Source organism: Lactuca sativa, chromosome 1, assembly GCF_002870075.4.
Source record: "Lactuca sativa cultivar Salinas chromosome 1, Lsat_Salinas_v11, whole genome shotgun sequence".
Taxonomy (NCBI): Eukaryota; Viridiplantae; Streptophyta; class Magnoliopsida; order Asterales; family Asteraceae; genus Lactuca; species Lactuca sativa.
The window spans coordinates 26,165,548-26,182,674 of NC_056623.2; the positions used below are offsets into that span (position 1 = coordinate 26,165,548).

Here is a 17,127-nt window from a genome sequence, read left to right on the forward strand (position 1 = left end):
CGAGATCAGGGTGTCTGTCTCGACTGTTCCACCCCTCCCCCACGACTATATTAGTATATTGTGTTTTAAAAAAACTTATATTCATTTTTTTCATAAAAAAATTATCAATTCTTTCTCAAATTTCAAAATTTCATAAATCACTATGCGAAAGTGTCAAATGGATTCATCATCTTCTTCATCAACTTTAGATTCTACGTATTTGGCTTTATATTCATCATCAAGTTTAGACGATGTGTTTGTCAGGAAAATATAATGCATGAAAGAACAAAATCGTAAATTGTTGTTGGGATCTTTATTCAATGCAATGTTTTTGTTCTATACACTATATTAGGTGTTAGTTTCCCGGGATTCAACATCGATAAGTGATTCCTCAAAACCACCCGAACCCTCCTAGGCCGGAAAATACATTGAAGAAGTAGAAACAAAATCATATGAGAGGAAGAAAAATTGTTTCATTGGTAGGTTTAAAACAGCCACCAAATGACTCTACTTAAACATGAAAATATAGGATGGTGTGCTATAGAAAAATGATTATTTTCATGGTTGCTTATCGTTTAACTTAATAAAAATGTTGGGTTTGCTCAAATTTCATTTTTTTTTTTTTGTAACAGCTCTTTAGTCTTTACTTCTTCTATAAATCGGTTTTTCTTATTTAAATTTGAGATAAATAGTTGTACTAAATATTAGTAATAAAAAGACTTTTTTATTTTCATTAGAGTTTGGGTATTTATATTTTTACGCTGAAAGGGAACAAAACTACAGTGGAAATGGTTTGAGTCAGTTAAGAAACAATAAAACATCGGACGGACAATTATGTCCCTATCGCCCCCTCCCCCACGATTACAAAACACATAACTCGAACCTCCATCAACTACATATGCTCTCCATCATACAATCCATCGACATTTCCACAAAGCAAACTAAAATCCAATAAGAACCCAAATCGCAAAATAACCGTGCCTCTTTCAATCCTCCATCTTTTCCTTTCTCGAGGTCAGAAGTCTTGACCCAGCCCCTTCTTTGCCCATTTGCATTTTCTTCAAGGATAATCGGGAAAAACAGGGGAGGTTGGGGGTGTAAATTTCTGGGATTGTCTAATCAATCTCCGCGAACCTTTTGTTTACGATACATTCGAATCGTTTTCATAAAGAATACATTTCTAAACTGTGTAGGAATTCAATTTTGTTGATATCGCTTGTTCCTTAGATTAGTTTTAATCCATTGAGGTTTTTCATCGAAAGGATTGTTTGCATGTATCTAAATTTAGTAACTTTTGATCGTAAGCTTTTCATCTTTAACCATTTTTAGCGTTCGTTTGAGGTTTTGCGTTTTTTCTTGGAGATAGCTTGACATTTGTGTGGGGAGATCAATTGGGTGTTTTGAATCTCGATACAATCGACTAGAACCGAATTGGTTGTGAAATTCAAATGGTTAGGGCTTATTATATGCAACTCGTTGAGGTACAAAATTCAGATGATAACATAAATCTCTTCAAATTGGCGATGTGATTTTGGTGTGTATGAAGCTCAGACCTCCTAATTTAGGGAAAGATGTATGCTGTAGGCAGGCTAAGCAGCTATATCACCCGGGGGGTTTCTACGGTTTCCGGCCCCTTCCACCCATTTGGTGGGGCCATTGATATCGTTGTGGTTCAACAACAAGATGGCAGTTTAAAATCATCTCCATGGTACGTTAGATTCGGTAAATTTCAAGGAGTTTTGAAGGCAAGAGAGAGAGTTGTTGACATTAACGTCAATGGGGTTGAAGCCGATTTTCATATGTATTTGAATCCAAGAGGAGAAGCTTATTTTCTCAGGAAAGAGATAGTTTCTGATCAGGAGTCGCGTTCAGGTGAAGCTGATAGAGATGGGCGATGCCTTAGGACAGTTAAGTCAAAAAGTCTTGATTATAATTTCGATCACTGTAATTCACTTACTGATGTCAACAACACCCAGCCTTTTTCCAGGAATTTAGGGTTTGTTCTTGAAAGGAAAAATATGAAAAATGAAGATGGTGTTGGTGTTGGTGTTGGTAGAAAGTCTGCAGATAGTGCTGAAATTGCAGCAGATCTTTTGGAAATGAAGTGGTCCACTAGTCTTTCTAGTTCTACTAAAAGTAACAAAAACCTTGAACAACATAACAAGGATGACGATTGTGATGAGATCACTGGTGGAAAATTGGAGGGGAGTTTGGTTTTGCATGAAGAACACTTTGTAAATAAGTCATCATCAGAAGATAATAAGATAAACCCTCAGGTTGATGAGGTTATGGTAACAAAAGTCGACAAAGATGGCATTGTAGAAATTTATGAAGGGCATGGGGGTAATTTGGAAAACGGTATTTTGAAAGAAGAAAGCTTAAGAGATGGATCAAATGGTTCTCATGGGCAAGAAACAGTTGAAGAGCCTTTAAAACTTGGAGATGGATGTCTCACAGAAGTTGCATGTATTCAACAAGAAAAAGTTTCAGAAGATGTTAAGCCATGTAATGTGGTTGCAGTTTCCGTTAGTCAAGTCAAAGATGAAGTCAAATCGCCATCGGAGTTAAATAGTCAACTATCCATAAGTCCGAATCTTGGGTCAGATTCATCTCCAAGCACATTTGAACATGAGATTATCAAAGATATGAAAGGAAATCTTAGAAGGTGTTCAAGTGATACTGTTATAGCTAAGAGTTATAAATTGTTGAAGGATGATGGTGTACCACATCCACATCCACACCAACATACTAAATCTTTACCAAATTTATGTGTTAATTTTTATGAATTTGATTCAAAACAAGGAATCTCAAAGTGGGACATACTCAGGAAAGATGCTTCAAGGATCATAAAAGATGGTGATAAACAACCGTGTGAAGATACCAAATCAAAGGATCATAAAAACAATGGTAAGGATGATTTAATTATTTCTTGCAAAAAAGATAGATATTGATCAAGTATTGAATACTTACTGTTTTCAGATGCAGCAAGTGGTAAAAGCTGGAGTCTTTGGCCATTTAACAAAACAAGAAGTAAACGGTTTACACAGGACATAAGAAAAGATTCTGAATTTGGTTGTGGGTCAGAGGTGGTGGAAGGAGAAAAAGATCCTTTATCAAAGTCACAACATAAGATGCGAAGAGAGCTTACACCAACACCCCAACAGTTAGAATCTTTGAATCTTACAGAGGGAAAAAACACAGTAACTTTCAAGTTTTCAACAGCAGTTTTAGGGAATCAACAGGTTTGTTTCTAGTCGTTTTTTTTTTTTTGGTTGAAATGTGTGTTATGTTTCTGACAATATGCAGATACTTTTCAGGTTGATGCTAGAATTTTCTTGTGGAAATGGGATTCTCGCATTGTCATCTCAGATGTTGATGGAACAATCACCAAGTAAGATTATACTTTCTTCGTTATCGTTACATAGGATTCGATATTTAATTGAAGATGAAAAATCCTTTTACTTTTTAAAATCATATTTTACAGATCTGATGTTCTAGGACAGTTCATGCCTTTGGTTGGAAGAGACTGGTCACATATTGGCGTAACGCATCTCTTTTCAGCTATCAAGGTTTTTTTTTTTTTTTTCATTTTCTTGTTAAATGAAATAATATAATATTTGTGGGATAAGATATGATGGTTTGAATTTGTTGTTGTTGTTGTGGTATATATATATAGGAAAATGGATATGAAATTCTTTTTCTTAGTGCTCGGTCAATTTCTCAAGCCGATATCACTCGACAGTTCTTAATCAACCTTAGGCAGGTAAATAAATTATACTGTAAATGTAAAATTAAAGTCAAGTGAATCGAGTTTTTTTTTTTTTTTAATTTCTTTTTCTCATTTACTAAATCGATAAAATTGCAGGAAGGAAAGGCCCTACCCGAAGGTCCCGTGGTTATTTCCCCTGATGGACTTTTTCCATCACTATTTCGTGAAGGTAAAGTAATAATTCTAATTCTTTCATATCTTCCATTAAGCTTAATTTAAACAACGACAAAATACAAAAAAAAAAAAGCTACTCATCTCTTTTTTTTTTTTTTTTTTTTTGGCAGTTATTCGTAGAGCTCCTCACGAATTCAAAATTGCTTGCTTGGCGGTTGGTTCTTAGTTCATGATTAGCTTTTATGTTTGTTAATTTATACCACAAGCAAAGCAAAGCAAAAGTCGTAATAATAAATGGAGTAATAATCATGACAAGGTTTTGAAATTTATATGCAGGATATTAGGGCGTGTTTTCCAGATGATTGGAATCCGTTCTACGCTGGTTTTGGAAATAGAGACACCGATGAATTTAGCTACCTCAAAGTCGGAATACCAAAGGGAAAAATCTTCATCATCAATCCAAAGGTACTTTCTTTCTTATAGCCCTTCAATGGGGACATGTTTCTCTTTGACTTAATGAGTTTAAAGGGGTTAAGCACTTAATCTGATTGCTTCTTTTGACTTAATCTAAATAATATGACTTAATGTATTAAGTCACCAACCTTTTACCTTTTTTTTTTTTCTCATTTTTTACACCCAACTCCCCTCACGTGAAAATGGATGAATATAATACATCATTACTCCACTTTACCCATACATACATACAATACTTAATGAGAAAATAAAAATAACCCCTTAATCCCATAAGTTATATATGATTGTTTCTTATTGACTAAAAAGAGAAAATTAGGAAAAATGAACTTTCCCCATTAACTCCTTCAAAATTTTCCTCGTCTATTCTGCCTAATGTACTTTTTTAAGCTATACAACAACACTTTATCACTTGTTCTGATATTATTAATAGGGATTTCAGTTTACGGTTATTTTTCATGTTTGTTTTGATTATTGACAGGGGGAAGTGGTTGTAAACCGTTGTCATGACACAAAATCATATAGTTCTCTTCATTCTATCGTCAACGGCATTTTCCCGCCAAAATCTGAGCCCCAGGAGGTCAACCTTGATAAGATCGATGAGATACACTCTCCTGAAAGAGGATTATAGCTTCTGGAAACTTCTAGAAACTTCCAGACACTTCCGCTCTCCTGAAAGAGGATCTCGCCAGGTGGACTAGCTAGGGTAAGAGATGTATGTATCCATCGATGTTAAATCCGAATATCCTGCGTGCCCGAGTGCAACAAGCAAGCAAGTTAGGCGAATCGAATAGGAACCAAAAGGAATAGAATGTATTCAACACTTTGACAAAACATCATATATCTAGCTAATTACCTTACCACTAGAAATAAATTTTAATTTTGTAACGTAATTTCATGTGGTCATAATTTGGAATAAATATTCATTTTATTTTTTATTTTTTTTCACAAAATAAATAAAATCAGAAATAATGGGATCAAATACAAATACATATGGATGGCAAAATGATTTTGGCTAAGTTTCATTGGTTTGAGTCATCTTTGGTCACCAGGTGATCTTGTACTTCCGAATTAGCAAAAACTTATTGAATGAAAGTTGCTCGAAATCATTGATTTATAGGTAAAATTTATTTCGTAATCGAGGAAATGTGCATGGATTTCGAGTTGTTGAGAAAAATATGATTTTGGCTAGGTTTCATCAGGTTGGGTCATCTCGTCACTGGTTAATCTTGGTCGTATCTAGTCGTGGCCTTAGTTGAAAAATCTTCGACGCTATAATTCTCTATAACTCACCAAAACGAAGCTGGTGTGGCATGAATTTGACAAGGATAAAGGACCTTACAACATTAAAACCAATAATTCACATGTTCAGGTCACCATTCGACAAATCATGACAAATGGGCTCGTTTTCAGGTCACCATTCGACAAACCAAGGCAACATGTTCTAGAAATAAAGGCAACATGGCTACTTTTCAGAATGTCATTCGAGAAATCAAGGCATCATGCTAGCTTTCAAGTCGTCGTTTGAGAAACACGGGCAACATGTTCTAGAAATCAAAGCATCGTTCGAGAAATCAAGGAAACGGGACTAGTTTTCAGTTCATCGTTTAAAAAACCAAGGCAACATGGCTAGTTTTTAGGTCTTCTTTCGATAAATAAAAGCAATAGTTTCCAGGTTGACGTTCAAGAACTCAAGACTGTTATAGAAATCATGGCAATAAGGCTAGTTTTCAGGTCATCGTTCGTGTGAAATCTTCTATTTTTCAGAACCAATTAAAACATTTTTCTTTACGCTTTACAAAATCGAGATGCAAAATTTCCCGGTTAAACAAAACCTTTTGAGATAACAAAAGTTATTTCATTTTATTAAAAACCTCGAGAATGCCATCGTCCATATCCAAACATACATTACAGTGTAAGTACTAAAAGGTCCTGAAACTACTAGGCACATCTCTTTATTTCACTTAACATCCTAACTAGACTACAACAACCTTGGTTCTACTACCTATGTGCATAAAGATGAGTGGGTTAGGTTTGGTGAAAATCTGGTGAGATACGAAGGGTTTTCAAGCCCATAATAATTTAGTGATATTAAATAATATCATTTCTGCAAAATAACGTTATCAGATAATATATATAAAATTTGACCTAAGACCAATTACCCAACCCAACCGATCCTCACAGATCCTAAATGCAATGATTATCGGGAGGAATCACCCAACCAGATGAATCGTTTGAGCAACTGTTTGACTACACAACTAGGGGTGTCCTTGGCCAGTGTAAGTCATATAAGGCAACCAATGTTCAAAGATTTGATAAGTATGGTATCTGATTTTATCTACGCCCATGGGTTGTAAGTCCATGCTAACAACGTAATTCACTAGACTGCCTAGAATAGTCAAGTGTTGTCATTTACTTTGGTCGATGACCTAACCATACTTGTCAGTTGTGTGCTCTGGAACCATCAATTCTAGTCATCCAATAAACAGGAGAAACACTCCATTCTGATCTCACACACCCTACCTAGTCATGAGACCTAATCAATATCTAACTGAATTTCAACTAAGTGTCCTTTAATAGTCTTATTCTTAAAGGTAATCGATTCCCAATACAGTTTCTAATTCAATAGTATTATCCTAATTATACAAATAACATATAACACAGATAATACATACAATCATTTATCATTTCTTATAAATAATACTTTTATTTTAGATTATGATGTTGATAGAAACTACACACTCACCTGACAAAAGTGTCTGGTGATTGGTGAATCGGGCAGAGCTTCGCCTTACACCTTTTCCAAAAGACCTAGATGTACATAACACTAAGTCTTAGTCTATTATCCTAAGGGTTTAGATTTTGCAATAATCTTAATGTCTACTTCAAGATCTAAATAAGGAATAACCAGGTAAGATCTTATCGGAGGTAGGGTCTGTTTGGTATACAAAGTATACTGTTTGGAAATCCAACTTTATGCACTTCACTAAATCCAGCCTATGCATTACTCCCTGATATTGCCATATTTATACCTATTTTTAGGCAATATTTAAGTACATTTTTATGAATAAGTTGATAATATGTTTAGAATAATGGTACTTATGACTTTAAATTGTTATTTTCAGTCAATTAAAAGGATTTTCGAAGAGAGGGACCAAAAGTGACAATATGTAGAACATGGGAGACTTGGAAGACAAGAAATGAATAAATCCACGAAAGTTACTAAACCCACGACGTGGCAAAGTCGGCCACGACGTGGCATGAGGATTCTAGAAGATAAAGATCGCGATTCGGAGGAATCCTTGTGCGGTACGGATAACTTGGAGCCCACGACGTGGCCTGGATAGCCACGACGTGGCGCGGGATTTTGGAGTCTATTTAAGTGTTCCTGATCATTACGAGAGGGAGGACTTTTAGGCTGAAGGAAGGAGTTCCAGAAGGCGATTTAGAGCGAAAGAAAGGTTCTGGAAAAGGTTTTCAACACCAAAAAGAGTAAAGGTCTATATTTTTGTTAATCAAGAACATGTTTTATTACACTTTGAATTGTGTTAGTTTATTAGTTGCTATGATGAGCAGCTGAATCTAGCTACTCTTGTTTAGCTAGATGAAGCTTCCAACTTATGAATAGCTCAATTTTTATGGATTAAGTTTAGTTGGTAAAAATTGCTTGTGTTTGACTGGTATTACCTAGCATGCTTATGTTTGTTTTTCTAATTGTTTGATTGCATGTTCTGTGTAGCTAAGTGACCATTAACTGTATGAACTTGTTTACCTAATGATTTAGTGAGCATTGAATTGTTAGAGCTATGATTGACCAATCTTAGTTAGTAATTAGAGTAAATAAGCTTAGCTGTGCTAGAGAACGTGTATTGTGACTATAATTGCGTTTATATAACAAATCTTACATAGCATATTTACATTCATAATTCGTTCTGTGTTTAATTATGTGTGAACATACATGGTTTGACATGAATTAGTAAATTATTGGTAAAGTTAGAACTAAATTACTAATACAACTAAAAACCAACTTAATAATCCGTAATCATTAGCTAGCCATAAGGAAGAAGTGGATTCAAACTAAACAAGAGTGCGTTTTTACTTATTGAATTTGATTTAAGTTCATCTGATCTTGTAAAATCAGATAAAACCCTTTTAAACTTGTTAATAATTAGGTTAATTTAATAGTAAGTAAATTAATTAGTAACACTGTTCCCTGTGATCGACACCCGACTTACCTAAGCTATACTGTAATCTGACTAGGTACACTGCCTATAAGTGCATAGATAGTCTAAGTTTGTTAGGTTATAAATATTAAAATTAGTGGGTACATGTGAAAGACTCGGCCATTAGGGCCGGAGTCAGTGCATTTTGAGCCCTAAAACCTTCATTGGTGTTTATTTACACGTAAAGTTGGAAACTTTACGTGTTAATCGAGCCCTAGAAACCCAGATCTATGTATGACATGAGCTGGATTCGAGCAAAATTGAGTATATAGTATTTGCATGTGAAAGACTCGGCGAGTCGAGTCGCGAGTCCCCGAGTTTTCTCCCTTTTTCGTGTTTACGGAGTGGAGTAGTGAGTCATGGGGTGTGACTCAGTGAGCCGGAAGCCAGACTCACCCATGAAGGAACTCGGCGAGTCAATGCCCTGACTCGGAGAGTTCAAGGCAATCTTCTTGCCTCAAGAATAGAGTCGGCGAGTTGTTCATACAACTCGGCGAGTCTCGACATAGAGTATTCTTCGGATGAAGATGAACTCGACGAGTTGTTCATACAACTCGGCGAGTAGGATGAAGGACTATTAGACCTTGGTTTAGAAGGAAAACTCGTCGATTCAATGCCTAACTCGACGAGTAGAGACGGGATTATGGTCAGACAAAGGGATAGGGACTCGGCGAGTTGGCAGGCCAACTCGGCGAGTCGGGTCAACTGGAAGTTGACTTTGACTTTGACTCTTGGCTGGGTTAGGGGTAAATGGTCATTTTACCCTGAGGTCGATTAGCAGTATTTGACTAAGTGTTTTGTGGGGATTATAGCCGGAGGATTTCCGAGGCAGCAGCAGCAGAAGACAGTCAGTTCCCACGCAGATCAGCAACTACTTTGAGGTGAGTTACCTTCCAGTAGGGGTGGGTCTACGACCACAATGCCGACCCACCAATAGGAGTTGCATGATAGATGATTGTCTCTGTGATATTCATCTTGGGTTGCTACTACCTGTGATATGTTATTGTGCTAGTATGATATGATGCTATGTGCTAGTAACAGTAGGGGAGATAATCCCCCAGATTACCGTTCGATATGGCCGAAGGGGCGGTCATGCCCAGTCATGCTAGATAGATTATGTGATATATGTGTTATGTGGTAGTAGTAGGGGTGAAATAGTCCCCAGTACCCGGTCGAGCGGACCGAAGGGGAGACCAGCACCCAGATATGCTAGTCAGTATCCAGTCGAGAGACCAAAGGGGAGGCAAGCTCCTAGATATACTGGTCAGTATCCGGTCGAGAGGACTGAAGGGGATGCCAGCTCCCAAATATACTAGACATTATCCGGTCGAGAGGACTGAAGGGGTAGGTCGGGCACCCAGATATGTCTGACAATATATGTATGTTATGTGATTGTATGGTATGTGGTATGTTGGGGGAACTCACTAAGCTTCGTGCTTATAGTTTTCAGTTTTGGTTTCAGGTATCTCTTCTTCGAAGGGGACGGAGCTGGCGCGGTAGCGGCCCATCACACACATGCCTTGTATTCCGCACTATGAGATCCTCCTGGGAATTTGTACTCTGACATTATTACGTTTTATAAAATGTTTTTCAAGACATGCGATAACTTTTATGAAATGATATGATTGGTGAATGTTTTATCTCTAATGTTTGCTAAGTATATGCTTTAAAAATGAAATTTTTGGCTCGTATTTTTGGGTCGTTACAGATTTGTTGGGGCGAGGTCCAGAGGGTCATTGGGAGCACTGAGGTGGTGCTCAAGACCACAGAGTTGATCCAGCAGTTCCGTAGCAGACTGCAGACTGCGCAGAGTTGACAGAAGAGTTACGCTGACAGGAGGCGTTCGGACTTGGAGTTTCAGGTGGGCGATATGGTCCTCCTGAAAGTGTCACCTTGGAAGGGTGTCATTAGGTTCCGAAAGAGGGGCAAGCTGGGCCTCAGGTTCATTGTTCCCTTCAGGGTTTTAGCCCGGGTGGGTCGGGTTGCCTACCATGTGGATTTTCCAGTAGAGCTTAGCCAGATCCACAACACTTTCCACGTCTCTCAGTTGCGGAAGTGTTTGGTGGATGAGTCAGAAGTGGTACCATTGGAGGATATTCAGGTTGATAGCAGCCTGAGTTATATCGAGAGACCAGTTGCGATCTTATATTGGAAGACGAAGACCTTGAGAAACAAGGTGGTCCAGTTAGTGAAGGTACATGTAACACCCAAATTTTCAAATAATTTTTCACATTTATAAAACACATTTTCATTCATGATTTTCATAAAAAACATCATTGTATCACATAATCAATTCATAACATCACATCCCAAGATCAAAATATGTAAAAGCTCCTCGAGTGTGTACTGATCAAACCAGCGCCTTCCCGCGATCCTCACTAGTACCTGAAACACATAACACAACACTGTAAGCATAATTGCTTGGTGAGTTCCCCAAAATACCACACACAACACATATTAGCCACTCGAGGCTATAACTATGTTTGACCCTCTGGTCAATGTGTCTCAGTGGGACCCTCCAGTCCCATAACTCTGTAGGCCCTCTGGCCCTGACTCTGTGGACCTTCCGGTCCTAACTCTGAAAACTCTCGCACATACATAGCATAAGTCACATAGAAATCACATCATGCAAAAGCATAAAAAGTACTCTGTCACATAACTCTAATTACCACTCTAGGTAAAGTATAGTGAAAAGACTCACCTCGGGTAACTCGGTAAATCTCGAACTCTGAAAAATCTGATCTAGCCTCCGCTTAATCATATGAAATAAGCACTCTAAATCAGTACATCCCTTAAGGCTAGGCTATTTCCTCTCTTAGTACTCTCAGAAGGGTAAAAGACCATTTTACCCCTCTCATGGCCCTAAGACCCAAAATTGACCAAACCCTAAAAGTCAACAAAAGTCAACTCCCCGGGTTACGCTGGGCGTACCCGATGTCTTCACAGAAAACGGGTTGTGCGACCCCTTACGCCGCGCGTACTGGGATTACGCCCCGCGTAACTCCCAGTTTCAGACTCTAAGCATTATGGGTCTTAATGAGTTAAGACCCACATCCAACTTCTAGATCTGACCATTTCTAACCCTCTTAATCCATAAAGTTGGTGACTTTAAGCCTTTGCATGGCTGGACAAGTCACTAACACCCATAACATTCCATTTCCCAACTCTAGAATGCTCCTAACTCAAGAACGACCTCATAACAACGACCAAGATGGCAACTTTATGGATCTATAACACAAATATCACTGAAATGGGACAAATCTAGGTCTATGGAGTACATTACACCCATAAAGTCTCCACATTTGGGACTTTTAACCCTAGAAATGGTCCATGCAATCATCTAACCAAATAAGGAGGAAAGTTTTGAACTTTATACCTCCAAATGCAGCTCCTTCCTCTGTAGATCTCAGATACAAACTTGCACTTCAAGCTCTAGCCTCCACAAGCTCCTCTCCTTCTTCTTTACTAACACACCAAGGCACTTTTAGCTCCAAAACACTCACTCGCAAGCTAAGGATGATTGGGAGGCTCTCTTAGGGTTTCAATCACTGATATGGAGGCTGAGAAATGAGCCTTAGCATCCATTATATAGTGCACAAGTCCAATATTAGGGTTTGCATCTGGACCCATTGCGCCCAGCGTAACCCTGGGTACGCCCAGCGTACCCAAGCGATTTTGCGTCCAAATTAAGCGCATGAGTACGCGCAGCGTACTCCCCAGTACACCCAGCGTACTCATTTGCTACAAGAACTCTTTCAAGGGACCACTTTTGACAACTTGAAAAAATGGGAGGATATAATAGCTTTACCTGGATTTCGGGATGTTACAGTACAGTGGCAGCACCGGAAGGGTTCAGAGTGGACGTGGGAGACTGTGGAGGAGATGAGGGAGCACTATCTGGAGTTATTTTCAGGATCGGTAGCAGCAGACTTCGAGGACGAAGTCTAAGATAAGTGGGGGAGAATTGTAACGCCCCATTTCTAGTATGTAATTTAAATATAGTATTTTTCCTTCCTTAATAGGAACTCGACGAGTCAGTAGCCCGACTCGTTCAGTAGAGACGGGATTTGCACGCGTCCTTAGTAGGCGACTTGACGAGTCTGTATCCCGAACTCGGCGAGTCCGCTAGTCTGGATGAAACCCTAAATCCCAGGGTTTGCAGTATATGTGTTTATGCTAGTAGTTATGATTATGCTATGCTATGTTCAGTCAGTTTCCGTACTTCGGTACGATGCAGAGGGCAAGGCCCTGGTTAGTTCCGGACTTCGGTCCGATGCAGTTTACGGACTTCGGTCCGAGGCAGTGGGCAAGGCCCAATATGTGTGTATATGTTTTTATGGTATGTGGTAGTTTGGGGGAGCTCACTAAGCTTCGTGCTTACAGTTTCAGTTTTGGTTTCAGGTACTTCCGCTAGCAAGGAGAAGAGCTCGGGATGATAGCATGGCACACACCACAATTTTATCCTGGGAGTTTGTTCAGATTTTTGATATGATATTGACATTAGTTTGATTTGATACATTTACTATGGCATTTTGAGACATACGATTGATGGTTTTATTGTATGACAATTGATATTGTGGGTTTTTAGTAATATTAAAACAAAAAAATTCGGGTTGCATTTTTGGGATGTTTCAAAGTTTAAAGCTTTACGAATAAAATGGACCCTAGGAGGTGAGATCTATGGTTTTGACGCGTTAAGACCCATTATAATCGACGATATATTTTGGTCAAAGAGGGACTCGGCGAGTCGGGACGCTTTGTCCCCTAAAACGTTTTCTGAAAATGGTTTTGGTTGAGTGGAAGGAACACTCAGCCTGCTAGGAGTCTGTCTTGGACCTGGAAATTATAGGACTCGACGAGTGTATGAACAAAATCGGCGAGTCCAAGGCAATCTCCCAACCCATGAAGACGGACTCGACGAGTTTTCCATAGAACTCGGCGAGTCATAGACTAGACACATTCATATGATGAAGATGAACTCGGCGAGTTCAAGGATGAACTCAGTGAGTCGATTGGAGACGGTCCCGATGCTCTGGCTAAAGGTGAACTCGTCGAGTTCTTTCTAGACTCGACGAGTAGAGTCGGGGGTTGTATCATTTTGAAAGAATAGGGACTCGACGAGTTAGTGGACCAACTCGGCGAGTCAAGTCAACTGGATGTTGACTTTGACTAGGGTTTGACCTTGACTTTGACTTGGTTTTGGGTTGACCCTTGTAAGGATTATGAGTATGTAATAGTAATCGAGAAAGGTCGTTGTGTAGGGATTGAGGAGTAGAGACGAGTTGATTTCCGTGCCAAGGACTATGCAGATACTACACTACATTGAGGTGAGTTACCTTCTAGTATGAATGGGTCTAAGGCCACAATGTCGGCCCATCATCAGAAGTTGCTTGATAGATGATTGTCTTTGTGATAATTATCTAGGTTTGCTATTATCTGTTATGTTTTATGTGCTACCATGATATGACATTATGTGATAGTAGGAGTAAGGGGGAAAAGTCCCCGACTACTGGTCGATGGGGCCAAAGGGGTAGCCTAGCACCCAACTATGCTAGACATTATGTTTATGCTATGTTATGTTATTGTGTGGTAGCGGTAGGGGGTGAAATAGTCCCCGTAACCGGTTGAGATACACCGGAGGGTAGGTCAGGCACCCAGATATGCCTGACAGGGTAGGTCGGGCACCCAGATATGCCCGACAGTATGTGATTTATATAATATGTGGTATGATTGAGGAACTCACTAAACTTCGTGCTTACAGTTTTCAGTTTTGTTTCAGGTACCTCTTCAGCAAAGGGGAAAGAGTCGACGCGGTAGCTGCACATCACACGCTCATCAGATTTCCGCACTATGTGATTCATAGGATTGTACTATGATTTTATTATTGTTCGATGTTTTGATTTTGAGACACGTTCATGATGATTTATGGATTGATATGATATCGACAATGTTTTCAGTAAACGATTTTATAAATCACTTAATTAAAAACGAAATTTTTGGACTTGAAATTTGGGATGTTACAAGAATGTTGTTAAAAACTAAAATTTTAATACTATCATAAACGGTTTAAAGAGTTGTGAAAACTGGAATTTTAATGCTGTAAAAAAAAGTTTTAAAATGTTGTAAAAAATGCTTAAATTGCTGTTAAAATGGAATTTTAGTGTTGTGAAAACATGATTAAATTGTTGTCTAGAAAACATAAATGTTTTAAATCATCCATGAGCTGTAAGAAAAAAATAAAAACTTTAATTATTAAATGGACAAAATTGAGAATGATAATCAAATCAGAATTGAGAATGATAAGCAAAGTAATCAGGTGAACTTTACATATCTATATCAGCATCAGACACACGGAAAAAGGTTAATTAATAGTTTAAACTTTACAAATTTTAAATGTTCTGTCGACTATATGTCAAGATTAAATGTTCATGTGCAAACTAGAAGTGTTAAATCAATTAAGTAGTTATATGAATTAAGAAATAAAAAAATAACATTGTTTGATAATAAAAGGACGAAAATACCCCTTCCCATATTTTAAACATTGTTTTTTCAGTTTTGGTCGAATGGCAAAATAGACATTTTAAGAAATATAACAGTTGGGCTGTTAACTTAGACAAACCTAGGAACCAAAAGCTTATGAAATAGTTAAATAAGGATCAAATTTGCAACAAACTTCCTTTAATGTCGAAAACCAAAAATATTAAGATAGATATTAATGGTAAAGATGTGCAAAAATGAGGGAAAAAAACTTTTATTTTATGTTGAGAAAAAACATAAACATCTTGAAAGTAATAAGTATAGTCTAAAAGAACCATTTCATATGCAAACCGGAAGTGTTTAATGAATTCAAATGTTATATGAATTAAACAAATTAAATAAATAACATTTTTTAATAATAAAAGGAGTTTTTGATATGGCTTTGCACCATTTTTCACAATCAAACCTGCAGCAAGAAAAACATTTTGGTATATCCCTGCATGGAAAAAAAAATTTATACATTTTTACATTTGTTGCTGCAATATTGTAGTTTTTTTTTTCCATTTTTTTCTCCAAAATAACAAATAATAATATACACACATACACATATAAAATGACAGTTTCATATAAGATATTGCAGGATTGGACAGTGAGTGGCTAAGAAAACTTAAAGTTTGTACTGAAATTAAGTGGTAAAAATGGGAAGATGTTGAAAGTAAGATGCTATAAAATGATTTTATAAACAAAAACAACACAAAAATAAGAAAATTTTAAGTTTGTATAAAAATTAAATGGTAAAAAGTAAAAAAAAAAATCAATAATTAAGTGGTAAAAATAGTAGGAAGGCGTTGAAAGTAAGATGAGATAAAATGGTTTTATACACAAAAACAACACACAAATAAGAAAAATTGAAGTTTGTGCAAAAATTAAATGGTAAAAGTCAAAAAAAATAAATAAATAAAAAGAATCTTGAAATTTTGATGGGTGGAAAGAAAAGAACTTTTCTCTAAGTCAAATTGCATGAATAGTCCCAACTTATTAGGAGTGAAAATCATATTAGCAAATGCAAAGCCAAAAACATGGTTTGGTTAACCTCACCACCAAGTTTACTTTGAAGTGAGGAATAGAATTAAAGACACTTGATTTCTAGCGTGAAGAAGACGACTCGTGCATATATAAATGAAATTGAAAGAAATCAACTCGTGAATGTATTATATATAGATGTAATTGAAAGAAGTTTTTGGAAATTATTACCTGTTATCAGTAAAAGATGAACGATTATGCATGATTGATGCGATCCCAAATAAATATTGATATAACATTCCATATAATTTCATATAACATACACACATAATATTTGATTAAATGGAACAGATGTGATTTTGAAATCGAAGAATGAAATCCAACGTGATGAGTTGGTATTATAAATTATAAATTAAAAACATATCTTTGTTGCTTTATATATAGACTTAATTTAGAAAACATAAACAATAAACAATTACATATACGTATCTTCACGGATCTACATTATATGTGGCATTTAATAAATTGACATGTGGAATATTATATAAATCAAAAAATCAAGAAAATGTCATTTGTCCAAACGCATAACAAAAATGACAAGTGGCAAAAAAAATTATTTATTAGGGAGTATATATATATATATATATATATATATATATATATATATATATATATATATATATATATATATATATATATATATATATATATATATATATATATATAAAATGTAAAATAGAGGAGCATATATATATAAAACTTACTAACGTATAATGGATTATTTAGATTTTAATATATGAAAAAATTTTAAACAATATATATCACGAGGGACTATATGTGTAAAAACAATTAAAGCATTGGTTTTGTTATTATGATTATGGAAAGTAAAAATGATTATGCAGAGCGACAAGGCCAATTTAGTAAATTAGTTACACCAACTTTTTTCTTCCTGCTGTTTAACCCGCATTCCCACACTCTCGTTCATCGCGTCTATCCCACGCAGTCTACCAAGTTACTAAAATACCCACCTTCATAAGTTCATATCATTAATTATACCAGATGAGGCGCGTG

The 17,127-nt window shown here is 36.8% G+C and overlaps 1 protein-coding gene across 2 annotated transcripts; it reads left to right on the top strand.

Annotated features, from left to right (window-relative positions):
• The first annotated feature begins 592 nt into the window (after positions 1-592).
• On the top strand, positions 593-5,306 carry LOC111876188 (phosphatidate phosphatase PAH2). 2 transcript variants are annotated; one of them, XM_023872719.3, is made up of 9 exons: positions 593-2,886; positions 2,959-3,221; positions 3,297-3,370; positions 3,464-3,548; positions 3,656-3,742; positions 3,845-3,917; positions 4,033-4,076; positions 4,199-4,327; positions 4,815-5,306. In XM_023872719.3, the coding sequence occupies exons 1-9, from the start codon at positions 1,551-1,553 to the stop codon at positions 4,962-4,964; spliced, it is 2,241 nt and encodes a 746-aa protein (XP_023728487.1). In that variant the 5' UTR covers positions 593-1,550; the 3' UTR covers positions 4,965-5,306. The 2 variants fall into 2 exon arrangements, with proteins under 2 accessions (XP_023728487.1, XP_052625161.1); XM_052769201.1 differs by having other exon boundaries at positions 2,965-3,221.
• The last annotated feature ends 11,821 nt before the right edge of the window (positions 5,307-17,127 follow it).

Bases quoted from the DNA above. Each gene is read 5' to 3' on its own strand.
- LOC111876188 (XM_023872719.3), top strand. From the start codon at position 1,551: ATGTATGCTGTAGGCAGGCTAAGCAGCTATATCACCCGGGGGGTTTCT. The intron at 3,549-3,655 runs GTTTTTTTTTTT...ATATATATATAG, and splicing joins ATCTCTTTTCAGCTATCAAG to GAAAATGGATATGAAATTCT. The intron at 4,328-4,814 runs GTACTTTCTTTC...GATTATTGACAG, and splicing joins TCTTCATCATCAATCCAAAG to GGGGAAGTGGTTGTAAACCG.